A 15,000-nucleotide genomic window follows, 5' to 3' on the forward strand; every position below is an offset into this window, starting at 1 on the left:
GAGGGGAGAGGAGAGGAGAGGAGGGGAGAGGAGAGGAGAGGAGAGGAGAGGAGAGGAGGGGAGAGGAGAGGAGAGGAGAGGGGAGGAGAGGAGAGGAGGGGAGAGGAGAGGAGAGGAGAGGAGAGGAGAGGAGAGGAGGGGAGAGGAGAGGAGAGGAGAGGGGAGGAGAGGAGAGGAGGGGAGAGAAGGGGAAGGGAGGGGAGAGGAGGAGAGGGGAGAGGAGAGGAGAGGAGGGGAGAGGAGAGGAGAGTAGGGGAGAGGAGAGGAGAGGAGAGAGGAGAGGAGAGGAGAGGGGAGGAGAGGAGAGGAGGGGAGAGAAGGGGAAGGGAGGGGAGAGGAGGAGAGGGGAGAGGAGAGGAGAGGAGGGGAGAGGAGAGGAGAGGAGGGGAGAGGAGAGGAGAGGAGAGGAGAGGAGAGAGGAGAGGAGAGGAGAGGAGAGGAGAGAGGAGAGGAGAGGAGAGGAGGGGAGAGGAGAGGAGAGGAGAGGAGAGGAGAGGAGAGGAGAAGAGAGGAGGGGAGGGGAGGGGAGGCACTCACCCGTGGACTCCCAGCAGGCTCAGCGCTCTGCGTCTCTCTCTTCCTCAGCTCCTGAGCGACGATGTCCTTCAGATACTCGTTTACCTGGTTAATGAACGAGGGAGGAAAAAAAGAGAGAAAGTACATGCATGAGCAGCTGGGACATGAGTTATTCATCATTCTCATTTCTTACCGTTCATCTGGGAGAGATGGAGAGATGGAGGGTTCTCATCACAGAAAATATCTTCCTTATGTGGGAATGTGTGCTCAACGCTGTATTCCCTAATGTTGTCAAAACACGACTAGATATTGGTCTAACATTGTGTAATATTACACTGGCACATAAAGGGAACATTTGATTCAAGGAATGAGGGGGATATTAAAATACCAACGTTCTCTCGGAGGCTTTCAAACCTTCCTGCAAAAACATCCAGCATCCTTTACTTACGTACCTACTTGAAACAGCGTAGGAGACAGGGTGTGTGAGCAGCGTTGTGTGTATTTGTTTTTACATGTACAGTCTGTGTGTGTTTGTGTTGGTATGTGTGTGGTTGCTTTCTTGTGTGCTCCTGTGCATGTGTGTGTATGTATGTGTGTATGTCTGTGGCTCACTTGGTACAGCACAGCGCTAACAACCCTTAGCTTGTTGGTTCGTTTCCCGCTGGGACAGAGTCCCAGTATATGGATGTCCAGGCTGTGGCCCGGTGTTCCCACTGTTCCCAGTGTTCCCAGTATATGGGTGTGTAGCGCCTACTTTGTTGATCCAGGTGGTCAGGTGGTCAGGTGAGGGCCTACCTTGTTGATCCAGGTCAGCTGAGACAGCTAATCAGCTAATCATTCCAAAGAGTGAAAACAAAACACGGCGCAGCAGCTTTTAGTCACTCTGCCACGCGCGTGCTTCTGGAACATACCTTGTTGATCCAGGTGGAGAGGGCGTCCTCCGTGTCGTAGGGCGTGTCCTCGGGGTCCTCGGGGTCGTCGTGGGCGGAGTAGAGGCGCAGGCAGGCCGCCACCTTCTCCACGCTCACCGCCCCCGCCGCGTACGCCCTCATCAGCGCGTCCATCATCGCCAGGTGGGCGCTCTGCAGACAGAACAGGACACACAACGTTAGATTAGATTAGATGTGAAAAATGGGGGCTCTTAGGTGGCGTAACGGGTTAAGCGTCGACCATGTAACCGCATGGTTCCCGGTTCGATTCCGGCCGCGGACATATCCTGCATGTCATCCCTTCTCTCTCTCTCTCTCGCTCTCGCTCTCGCTCTCTCTCTCTCTCACCCATCCTTCCTGTCAAAATCTCTACTGTCTCCATCAATAAAAAGAAAAATATGAGTGGGACTGCCCCACTCATTATAGTGAGTGCATACATTTGTCAGTATTTCCGGTCCCAGAGGGAATCGAACCCACAACCTAAGTGTTGTTAGCGCCGTGCTACAACATGACGACCATGTTGTTACAGTTGTCGATGTTGTAGAGCATCTCATTGCATTGTGTACCTGTATATGATGTAACAACAAATACACCTGATCTACAGTAGCCTACACAGAACATGCAGGCTCCACTTGGCCAATGAGGACAAAGGGGAGATCTAATAGGCTGATTGGAGCCATCCGGAGTTCACAGGTCTGTGGGGGTCAGAGTTCACCTGTCTGAGGGGGTCAGAGTTCACAGGTCTGGTCTGAGGGGGTCACAGTTCACAGGTCTCTGGGGGTCAGAGTTCACAGGTCTGTTGGGGTCAGGCAGGGAGATATAGGTTTGGAACTAGACCATGGAGTCTTTCTCCTCCTCCTCCTCCTCCTCCTCCTCCTCCATTTCTTGGCAGACAGCTCTCTGTCTCCAGCTGGCCCCTCCCCAGTCGCCGTTGCCCTGGAAACAGTTGCGTCCGTCCCTTGTTACACGACCCAATTAGCTGCCCTGTTCACAGAGAGCTAGCTGCCCTCTTCACAGAGAGCTAGCTGCTTGTTCCCAGAGAGCTAGCTGCCTCTTCACAGAGAGCTAGCTGCCTGTTAGCAGAGAGCTAGCTGCCCTCTTCACAGAGAGCTAGCTGTTTGTTCACAGAGAGCTAGCTGCTTGCTTGTTCACAGAGAGCTAGCTGCCTGTTAGCAGAGCTAGCTGCCTTTTCACAGAGAGGGGGATTGAGTGCAAGAGAACATCGCCAACCCTGCAGCCTCTCACATGGAGTCAGGAGAGAATACGTCTCTATACACTACATTAATGTTCTATAATTATAGAAGACACACACACACACACACACGCACGCATGCACAGACCCACACACCCACACCCACACACACACACACACACACACACACACACACACACACACACACACACACACACTCAAAATAAGAGCCAGAAGAGTTGGATAACAGGGGGGGGGGGGGGTGATGAAGAAAGGGAAACACTTCATGTGCAAACAGGAACAATGAATGTCCGTGTGTCCATACAGGCTCTGTAGGTCAAAGGTCATCAGGCTCTGTAGGTTAGAGGTCATCAGGCTCTGTAGGTTAAAGGTCATGGGGACTCCTGTCATACTCTGGTGTTTTACCCTGAAAGCCCTTTAATGACGTGAAGTCACAAAGACACCAGAGAGAAATACAGTATAATCCTGCTTCTACTAATAATTATTGTATTTATATAGCGCTTTTCTGAGGCTCAAAGACGCTGACAGTATGGGAAAAACTGAAAACAGAAAACAGATAACATGAGCACATAGAACACAGACTTAACGAACGGGAAACAATTAACACAGCAATGTCCAGGGAGGGAGGGGGGGGGGGGGGTGGCAGGGTTAGGGGAGATGGTTAGGGGTAGGGGAGGTTGTATGCATGGGGAGATATAATCACGCTTCTACATATATATCATCTATGTACTATATGTCCTCTACTACAAGCCCACACCCCCCTATAGGCTACTAAGTACTAACCCTCTATAGGCTACTGCAATATTTTTAGATTCGATTAGATTCAACCTTTTTGTCATTGCACAACGAGTACAACCAAATGTCTTTTTTGCTCTAGTAGGCACAGTCAGCCTTAGTCAGCACCCCTGGAGCAGTTAGGGGTTAAGTGCCTTGCTCAAGAGCTCAACGGCAGTGGTAGGCCACCTTAGATATGATGCCAGCAACCCTCCAGTCACCAGCTCACATGCAGCTCCCTCCTGAGACGGGGATCGAACCAGCGACCTTCCGATTGCTAACAGGCCTCTCAAACCTCAGTGGCCTTGTGGTTAGAGTGTCCGCCCTGAGATTGGGAGGTTGTGAGTTCGATCCCCGGCCGAGTCATACCAAAGACTATAAAAATGGTACCCGATGCCTCCCTGCTTGGCACTCAGCATTAAGGGTTGGATTGGGAGCGGGGGGGGGGGTAAGACCCTGCGACATACCAGCGTCATGTCCAGGGGGTGTACTTGTACATCAAGCTGCCTCACGCTACGGAAACAGGAGATTTTTCAGGTTTTAGGCATTTTTCAGAAACAGGTTCCTGCTCCTATGGGCCGTTAGGCTATACTTACTTCCCGTAAGCTAATTCAATGAATCGCAGCCCTGCATCTGCCATCTGTTGTGATGCAACAGGCCATAGTTGAGCCAAATGAAGCTATGCCGCAAGAACACGAGCACTGAAAAATGTGCTAAAAATAAATGAATAAAATACTTTCGGTTCGTTATGAGACTATGGGCGAGACAAATTAGACTACGGTGGCCTGCCACAGTCTGGTCTATGTGGGGAAAAACTAGACAGAGAAACATGACAGACTACTCTGTACTGTATGCTTTGATGGCGAGGGAAAACCTCGGGGGGGTGAGGTGTGTTGTATCTCAAGTTTAGCTCTGCGTGCTTTGACGGCAACCACTTTATTTGTGTCGTCTTATTCACATCCCACGAGGCCACATGAACCAACAAAGCGTTGTTTACTCATCCGACGTTAGCGCTAACAGTTAGCCTGCGCCCACTCCCCCTCCCCACAGCATTTAATAACACACACAGCGTAAAAATACTTGACGTTGCCGTTAATTTAGACGTCCAAACACAGGGGCCAAACCAAACATTAGGCCTCCTCTCACACAAGCTCATGGTAAATGGACTGCACTTATATAGCGCCTTATTCCAAAGCGATTTACAACGGCCTCTCGTTCACCCATTCACACACACATTCAGACGCCAATGGCGGCAAGCTACCATGCAAGGCGCCGACCGGCCCGCTCATTGGGAGCAGTTTGGGGTTCGGTGTCTTGCCCAAGGACACCTCGACACGAGGAGCCGGGGATCGAACCGCCGACCGTGCGATCATTAGTCGCCGGCTCTACTTCCTGAGCCACAGCCGCTCATCTGGAACCAGAGGACCAGAGGATGGATGATCATGTCATCATGTCTCACAGGGCTGTGTTCTCCTCCTCAGGACCCTGGTAAATGGATATTGATTTTGGTAAATGGACTGCACTTATACAGCGCCTTTATCCAAAGCGCTTTACAACGGCCTCTCATTCACCCATTCACACTCACATTTACACATCAATGGCGGCAAGCTACCATGCAAGGCGCCGGCCGGCCCGCTCACTGGAAGCAATTTGGGGTTCAGTGTCTTGCCCAAGGACCCTTCGACATGTGGGCTCGAACCGCCGATCTGCCAACCCACAGCCGCCCCCTTTTTTGATCTCCTTTGTTCCCAGGGGGGTATTCCATCAACGTCGCTAAAGGAAAATCCAGGCTTATTCTGATAAATCTCACGAGACTTACCAACAAAAAACCCTGGGTCTTCCTTTAGCAATGTGATGGAATACCCACCCAGGACCCACAAGACTGCTTGATCACAGCAGCTAGGAGAGCAGAGACGGCGCAGACAGACAACTGAAGACGATATCGATTTGATACAACAACAGAATACTATTTTAATCTGTACGACAATCATCAATCAAACCCTAAGAGGAGAGGAACACGAGAAGCAAAGAGCAAAACCTTGTGACACGCACGTCAACTCTGAATGACACAGCCAATCAATCGACATCGCCTCAATGTCACATCAATCTCTATATGGAGACAGAAGAAGAGAGGGGAAAGAGGCACTGGAAAGAGGCAAGAAGGGGGTGGGGGAGGGGAGGGGGGAGGGAAGGAGGGAGGGAGAGAAGGAGGAGAGGAAGATCCCAGTTTGCCTGCAGAGTCGGTCAACCTCTTCCACTTCATTAGATCAGGCTGTCAACCTAAAGCGATATTTCCTTCCAGAAGGATCTGTTGTGGCATTCTTGTACGGCTCATAGCAGGACAAAGCAGATGTGAGCTCTAGGCCTACAGCATGTTATGACATACACTCACCGGCCACTTCATTAGGTACACCTTTTCAACTGCTCCTTAACGCAAATATCGAATCAGCCAATCACGTGGCAGCAACTCAATGCATTCAGGCATGTAGACATGGTCAAGATGATCTGCTGAAGTCAAACCTAGCATCAGAATGGGGCTGAAAGGTGATTTAAATGACTTTGAATGTGGCACAGTTGTTGGTGCCAGACCGGGCTGGTTTGAGCCACAAACCACAGCCTATACCTGAGTAAGTGCATCCCTTTATGACCACAGTGTAGCCATCTTCTACTGGCTACTTCCAGCAGGATAACGCGCCATGTCACAAAGCTCACATCATCTCAAAGTGGTTTCTTATAATAATAATACATATAGACTTATATAGCGCTTTTCTAGACACTCAAAGACGCTTTACAAACTGAAAAGATCGAGTAGTAATAGTAAAAGGAAACAAAAAATAAATAAAAGAAAGTATAGGGGTCTAATTAATATTTAGATGACTAAATCTAAGTCTTTGTAGGACAATCTACTCTGTATACTGCAAGTACACCTAGATTTCGGATGGAGAAGCGGCGAACAAGCAACGTTGGCTAGGATGGTCAGACCATCCTTCATATTCTTGAACATGACAATGAGTTCACTGAACTCAAACGGCCTCCACAGTCACCACATCTCAATCCAACAGAGCACCTTTCAGATTTTTGGGAAACGGGAGATTCGCATCATGGATGTGCAGCCGACAGATCTGCAGCAACTGCGTGACGCTACAACGTCAATATGGACCCAAAATCTCAGAGGAATATTTCAAACCCTGTATTGATTTCTCCTGCAGTACGAGATGTTATTTTCTAGTCAATACCCTAGTTTTTTATTGCTGGCTGCATCACCGGTGTTATTTGGGGTGTATTGTATTTCCACCCTTGGAAAAAAAAAATCTCTCCCTCGACTGTATACTATCTGTTCCTCTTCCAAACGAACGGCTCCTTTGGTTGGAAAGAAGCGTAGCTGCAAATCCTCCATTGTAGCCTGATTAAACCCGAGCACAAAAGGAGGAGCGGATCCTGTATGTACAGCCTCGGCGGCTTCCTATGTAATCCGCGTTGATGTATCTCACCTCGTCTTTGTGTGGTTTGCTGCCTGAGTTGTTTGATGTGGGTAGAAGAAAGCCTGTGAATGTCATTTCTATTAGGAGTTCAGCAAACCCCGCTTACATAACCCAGGGCTGACGACAGGCTGTTTAAAACGAACGCACCATCATTTACATTTTACATCTCTGGCATTTCAGCAGACGCCTTTATCCAAAGCGACTTACCACAAATACATTTGTCTGAAGTGAGTGAGTCGATGGCCTATGTTCCCTAGGGAATTTAAAGGCCTAAGGAAAGTAAGTAAGTAAGTAAGTAAGTAAGTGAATCATCTGTCCATCAGTCATCATAAGAAAAACAAATCTATATGTATGTTAGGACCAGGAGCCATTGACAGTCACAATGCTAGAACAGTCACAATGTTTTTACAGTAGAGAAACTGTGCATGGGGGTAGTGGGGATGAAGAGGTCTTTAGGAGGGGCAGTCAAGATGTAGCCTGAAGAGACGGGCCTTCAGTTTACAGTGGAAGTACACACACACACACACACACACACACACACACACACACACACACACACGCTACAGTTTCACAACTGGTGGCTCGTGGTCAGACCCTCCTGAGGTCATGGCTGGGGTTTGAGTTGAAGCTGTCATGGTCGTGTCTATTTTGTGAGTCACAAGAGAATTGAGAAAAGCTTTTAACTACTAGTCAAAACACCCCGGAGCTCTTAGTGGCGTAGCCCACTAATGCACATACCACATCGTCGCACGGTTTCCTGGTTTGATTCCAACCCTCGACATATCCTGCATGTCATCCCTCCTCTTTCTCACCAATCCTTCATGTCAATCTCTACTGTCTCTATCCTCCACTCTCTCACCCATCCTTCCTGTCAGTCTCTACTGTCTCTATCCTCCTCTCTCTCTCTCACCCATCCTTCCTGTCAGTATCTACTGTCTCTATCCTCCTCTCTCTCACCCATCCTTCCTGTCAATCTCTACTGTCTCTATCCTCCTCTCTCTCTCACCCATCCTTCCTGTCAATCTCTACTGTCTCTATCCTCCTCTCTCTCACCCATCCTTCCTGTCAATCTCTACTGTCTATATCCTCCTCTCTCTCACCCATCCTTCCTGTCAATCTCTACTGTCTATATCCTCCTCTCTCTCACCCATCCTTCCTGTCAATCTCTACTGTCTCTATCCTCCTCTCTCTCACCCATCCTTCCTGTCAATCTCTACTGTCTCTATCCTCCTCTCTCTCTCACCCATCCTTCCTGTCAATCTCTACTGTCTCTATCCTCCTCTCTCTCACCCATCCTTCCTGTCAATCTCTACTGTCTCTATCCTCCTCTCTCTCACCCATCCTTCCTGTCAATCTCTACTGTCTATATCCTCCTCTCTCTCACCCATCCTTCCTGTCAATCTCTACTGTCTCTATCCTCCTCTCTCTCACCCATCCTTCCTGTCAGTCTCTACTGTCTCTATCCTCCTCTCTCTCTCACCCTAAAGAAATAGATATAAATGTATATATATAAAGAAAACAGACTACACTTGTAGGTGAAGGCCACTATGCTGTGGGTGCAGACAGCTGCCACACGCAAACACAGATCCAACTGCAATAGTGGCCTTTACTTATCCTTTATTTTAAGTAGAAAAGTAAGTTTAAGTAGAAACCCCCCCCCCCCCCTGCGTTTCATATAATATTGAAATGTGGAGAGTGTTTCTAGCACTCAAGCTCTTCTAAGGCTATGAAACGCTGTCTAAGAGTGCGATGCCGCCAGGTAAGCTTCAAGCTGTTCGTCCTCTCGACAAAGGAAAGCACTCAGGTGGCCTGGGGTGGTCCAGGGGTCTAGCACCGCGGTCTACAGTGCACACATATGCCCATGTCGGCATGGGTTGGAATCCGGCCCATGCCCTGCTGACATGCCCTCTCTCTCTCCCTTCTTCTCCTTACTTTCCTGTCTGTCTTCACTGTAATAAAATAAAAATATGAGTGGGACTACCCCACTCAGAAAAAATTACTTTAAAAAATATATTTTTTAAAAAGAAAAGCACTCAGTAGCGCTCAGACTTCTGAAGGTCACCGCCGGAACGGGCCGGAACAAAGCTGTGGTAGCTGAGGGAGACGGTGGAGCTGCTCTGTAGGACGATAACACGAGGGCGGCTGTGTCTCAGGAGGGAGAGCCGCTGTCTAATGATCGCAAGTTCGGCAGATCGGCGGTTCGAGCCCCGGATGGCCACGTGTCGAGGTGTCCTTGGGCAAGACACCAAATGAACCCCAAATTGCTCCCAGTGAGCGGGTTGGCTGGCGCCTTGCATGGTAGCTTGCCACCATTGGTGTGTGAATGTGTGTGTGAATGGGTGAATGAGAGGCTGTTGTAAAGCGCTTTGGATAAAGGCGCTATATAAGTGCAGTCCATTTAGGAGAGAATATACATTAATACATATATAATACAGAGACGTTATCGTGATGACACACTTCCCTCAGGAGTAAGCAGGTTTCATTTTGGAAGAATTCCTAACCACCAGGTGTCTCAACCCTTTGTGTGAAATCTAGATCTTTCTCTGTGAACGTGCATCCAAAAGCAGGCAGGCAGGCAGGCAGGCATGGAGGCACACACAAACACGCATGCATACACACTCCTGCATGCGTGTGCTTGCACACACACACACACACACACACACACACACACACACACACATACACACACGCATACACACACACTCACACACACACACACACACACACAGCGCACACACGCACACACACACACACACACACACACACACACACACACACGGCCAGGGGGGCTTGGCGCTGACTGTGGGAAAGGCATACTCTGTGAGAGGCCCTGGGGGAGGCTCACCAAAACCCCTCCCCTCCCCCCCCCCCTCCCCTCCCCTCCCCTCTCCCCTCCCCCCCTCCCCTCCCCTCCCCTCTCCCCTCCCCACTCCCCTCCCCCTCCTCTCCCCTCCCCTCCATATCGATCTAGGACCAGCTTACACTCGCTCACCCAATCCTAATCTAGCCTTTATGGAATTCGATTTGATTTGATTTATTAGGATCCCCATTAGCTGATGCAACGTCAGTCATCGGTTACTCTTCCTGGGGTTCCACACAGAACATATACAAGAAATCATCATCAAAACATTGAAAGAGAGAGACCCCGAACTGACCAGTGAGGTCAGCAGGGAAAGATTCATCCCTGGATCTGGGCTGAACTCTGAACTCTGAACTCTGCTCCTGGGGTTGTCTAGTCCGGAAAGAGCAGAGAAATAACATTTCCCTATTCAATATTTTTTTATCTCGAAGGAAATTAACGAGTGAAAAACGTTAAAGACTGGTTGAACTGCATAGCTTGACTATAATTACCATATTGGTAGAGTTATGCAGTTCAACCCGTCTTTACCGTTTTCATTTCCTTCTTAATAAGACCTGTTCAAGGAAATCTCCTGTGATGATCTTTATAGAATCCCCAGCTCTAATATAGTAGTGAGGAAATTACAGTGTGTTTGATCTCCGGGTTAAGTGATATACACAACGAGCTTATTGAGGCTTTACCGCAGATAAAAGAAACTATGACTTAGTATGTAGTATGCATGACTAGAATTTTTGTTTCTTTTTATTATTACTGCTCGATCTTTTCAGTTTGTAAAGCGTCTTTGAGTGTTCTAGTAAAGTGCTATATAAGTCTAATGAATTATTATTATTATTATTATTATTATTATTAGAGTTGATCATCTAGACTGCTTTCCCATTATGGCATGTTCTATGTGCAAGTTTCACTACTGACTCCTTAGTAAACATGACCCTGATTGGTTGGAGTCTTATGAGAGGTGATGGCCATTGGCTTCTGAGCCAGGTTCATCTGGTAAATGGAATGCACTTACATAGCGCCTTATTCCAAAGCGCTTTACAACGGCCTCTCGTTCACTCATTCACCCATTCACACACCAATGGCGGCAAGCTCCTACGCAAGGCGCCGGCCCGCTCATTGGGAGCAATTCAGGGTTCAGTGTCTTGCCCAAGGATACGTCGACACATGGACAGGAGGAGTCGGGGATCAAACCACCGACCTTGCGATCGTTAGACGCACGGCTCTACCTTCTCCTAGCCCCCCCCCCCCCCTCCTCTCCTGTCTCCCATACAGACACAGGGCAGAGTTGCCAAATGGGATTGTTTTCCAGCCTAACCGCAGCCTAAAAGCCGCCCAGTGGGATCATTGGGCGGGAATACGCCCAATCTGGCGTATTCACAGGGGCCTCTCTCGGTAAACACAACCTGTGTCTGGTCATAGTGGAGGACAGGGAGAGACATTTGATTGAATATTTGTTTACAGGAGGAGAAGAGGGGGCATTCCTAAGATGGCCGCCCCCCCTCCCTGCACAGACAGACAGACAGACACCTGAAGCACCTGGCCCAGAGGCAGGTGAGGTATTTCCTCCTCCAGCTTCCTCTTCGTCTTCATCTTCATCACGCACCTGCTAGCCTCTCTTTGTACTGTGCAGACGGCAGAGTAACTTCATAACTTCACATCCATTCCATTGTTATTGCATCTACCCTACGTGCCACTGTACAAACACTATAAACTACAGTCCAGGTTATTATGAATACACACAGTTATATTGAGAAGAGAGAAAAATGAAATGAAAAACATGAATATCTGATATTCTTGGCATTCTGCAGTGCAGTCCACCGCTGGCCAGTAAGGTTCTGAGTATAATAAAAACATCCTTCCACAGAACGGGTTCAGAACCCAAGAATCATGTGATGTTGTGGACCAATCCAGACTGTTAATACTTCAGAAGAGCTGTTAGCCCTGAGGGAGACTATGTGCTGTGTCTCAATCGCTCCAAAAAAGACTCTCCTTGCCTTACTTCCTCACCTTGCCTACCTGTCTGTCTGCCTACTTGTCTGTCTGCCTACCTGTCTGTCTGCCTACCTGTCTGCCTGCCTACCTGTCTGCCTGCCTACCTACCTGTCTGCCTGCCTACCTGTCTGTCTGCCTACCTGTCTGTCTGCCTACCTGTCTGCCTGCCTACCTACCTGTCTGCCTGCCTACCTGTCTGTCTGCCTACCTGTCTGTCTGCCTACCTGTCTGCCTGCCTGCCTGCCTACCTGTCTGCCTACCTACCTGTCTACCTGCCTATCTGTCTGTCTGCCTACCTACCTGTCTACCTGCCTACCTGTCTGCCTACCTGTCTACCCGTCTACCTGTCTGCCTGCCTACCTGCATAGACTCAGCCCTTCCCTTCTCTCCTGTCCCACTGAGCACAGCAGGCCTCATCACAGCTACACCCGCAACCACCACCACCCCCCCAACCCCACCCCCCACAACCACCACCACCCCCCCAACCCCACCCCCCCAACCCCACCACCGCCACAACCCCACCATACGCCCCTCTGCCTGCTTGTGAGGTAACCATGGAAATGGAACAACTGCTGCTCGGTAGGAACAGGGGTGGTAGGCAGCGGGGGAGGGGAGGTGGGGGGGGGTAGAGTGGGAGGAAGAGAGAGAGAGAGAGAGAGTATCACAGCGAGAAGTCAGGTAACAGGGCTATAATTGTCCTCTCTCCTATTCATCTCTCTCTCTCTGTCTCTCTCTCACTCTCTCTCTCTCTCTGTCTCTCATTCTTTCTGTCTCTCTCTCTCTGTCTCTCTCTTTCTCTCTGTCTCTCTCTCTCTCTGTCTCTCACTCTCTCTCTGTCTCTCACTCTCTCTCTCTGTCTCTCTGTCTCTGTCTCTCACTCTCTCTCTCTCTCTCACTCTCTATCTCTCTCTGTCTCTCACCCACCGCATGCTAATGCTTTCCTCGTTAGAATTCATATCCAATGTATGGAGTTGCTATTTCAAACCCTGGGAGGTGTTATTGTTGTCTAGTACCTCACTGGCACAGCACCAGGATATCTGAAAGACCTTTTGCTAGCATATCAGCCCAATAGAGCTCTCAGGTCTTCTGACGCTGGGTTTCTCTGGGTACCACATGTATAAAAGATACAGAGTACAGAGATTTGGTGAGGCTGCATTCTCATTTTATGCACCCAATTTGTGGAATGCACTGCCAGTTGACATTAGGGATGCAACCTCAGCACATATGTCAAGACTAAAAACCCATCTTTTTAATATTGCCATTAAATGACTAAATCATTAAATTATGATTATATAATGATTGGAGCACTTTGAGCTGCAACATTTGCAGGAAAAGCGCTATACAAATAAAAAGTTATTATTATTATTATTATTATTATTATTATTATTATTATTATTATTATTATTAGTATTATTAGGCATCAGTCCCGTGACTCCAGAGGAGTCATTCATCACGATCCATACTCACATCTCCAATAATAATCTACAGGAAACGATACCCGACTTCTAACAGCATTAACGCCCACCATCACAACAACAGACATTTGAATAATTAACAGCTCTAGCCGACTTACAATAAGAAATATAGTGTTACTAATATATTCATATACTAATAAATGGATTCCATTTGCATACTAATGCTGTTCAGACCAAGAGGCACACCCAGATCTTCCATCTGTCTATTCAACACTAACTACTAAGGACCACGGGGGACGAGGGGGTCAGTGCTTCTGTGTCTGGGTCTTTAGTTTCCCATGTCGTCTCACCATGGAAGACCTTGTCTGAGCTAGCCTTAGCTCTGTCTCACATGTAGTCTACCATGGAAGACCCTGTCTCAGCTAGCCTTAGCTCTGTCTCACATGTAGTCTACCATGGAAGACCTTGTCTCAGCTAGCCTCAGCTCTGTCTCACATGTAGTCTACCATGGAAGACCCTGTCTCAGCTAGCCTTAGCTCTGTCTCACATGTAGTCTACCATGGAAGACCTTGTCTGAGCTAGCCTTAGCTCTGTCTCACATGTAGTCTACCATGGAAGACCCTGTCTCAGCTAGCCTTAGCTCTGTCTCACATGTAGTCTACCATGGAAGACCTTGTCTCAGCTAGCCTTAGCTCTGTCTCACATGTAGTCTACCATGGAAGACCCTGTCCCAGCTAGCCTTGGCTCTGTCTCACATGTAGTCTACCATGGAAGACCTTGTCTGAGCTAGCCTTAGCTCTGTCTCACATGTAGTCTACCATGGAAGACCTTGTCTCAGCTAGCCTTAGCTCTGTCTCACATGTAGTCTACCATGGAAGACCCTGTCCCAGCTAGCCTTGGCTCTGTCTCACATGTAGTCTACCATGGAAGACCTTGTCTCAGATAGCCTTAGCTCTGTCTCACATGTAGTCTACCATGGAAGACCTTGTCTCAGCTAGCCTTGGCTCTGTCTCACATGTAGTCTACCATGGAAGACCCTGTCTCAGCTAGCCTTAGCTCTGTCTCACATGTAGTCTACCATGGAAGACCTTGTCTCAGCTAGCCTTAGCTCTGTCTCACATGTAGTCTACCATGGAAGACCTTGTCTCAGCTAGCCTTAGCTCTGTCTCACATGTAGTCTACCATGGAAGACCTTGTCTGAGCTAGCCTTGGCTCTGTCTCACATGTAGTCTACCATGGAAGACCTTGTCTGAGCTAGCCTTAGCTCTGTCTCACATGTAGTCTACCATGGAAGACCTTGTCTGAGCTAGCCTTAGCTCTGTCTCACATGTAGTCTCTATATAACAGCACCAGGATTACAGCCCAAAAGGCCATAATCCTCCTGTTATGAAGATCAGTCAGGATTATTAGATTAGATCAGATTAGATCAGATTAGATTAAACTTTATTGTCATTGACAGAGTATGAGTACGGGAACGTAGTTTGGCATCTAACCAGATGCAAATAGTGGCATAGTGCAAAAGACATGATCATGTAGACACTGCGTGATATTATAGTATAACGGTGTATATAAGTATAAGATACAGAACAAGGGCGATTATGCTTGCGTCAGACATTCCCATAAGGCAAATGAGATCGTGGTGAAATTTGAAATGAATGTGATGCAAGTTACATCAATTCATTTCAGATCTCCTCCTTCGCTGTGGAAATTCCCTTAGCAGGTTATTTAATGTTTTATGTGCCACTCGTATCGAGTTCGACTCATCATGTTCATGACCGTTTGAAGTCGTACATGGGAATAAAAGCCTTTTATGTGTTTTATT

At 48.4% G+C, this 15,000-nt stretch overlaps 1 protein-coding gene across 1 annotated transcript in view; it reads right to left on the reverse strand.

Annotated features, from left to right (window-relative positions):
* The window catches only part of camsap2a (calmodulin regulated spectrin-associated protein family, member 2a), a gene marked incomplete at both ends in the record, with an annotated part of 60,586 nt that overhangs the window by 27,656 nt on the left and 17,930 nt on the right, over positions 1-15,000 (reverse strand). Inside the window, 2 exons of the mRNA XM_080529636.1 lie at positions 538-621; positions 1,428-1,598. Coding sequence (XP_080385762.1) covers positions 538-621; positions 1,428-1,598 — 255 coding nt within the window. The remainder of the gene's footprint in view (positions 1-537; positions 622-1,427; positions 1,599-15,000) is intronic.

The sequence above is a fragment of the Nansenia antarctica genome (genome assembly GCF_963989245.1).
Source record: "Nansenia antarctica genome assembly, chromosome: 1".
Taxonomy (NCBI): domain Eukaryota; kingdom Metazoa; phylum Chordata; class Actinopteri; order Argentiniformes; family Microstomatidae; genus Nansenia; species Nansenia antarctica.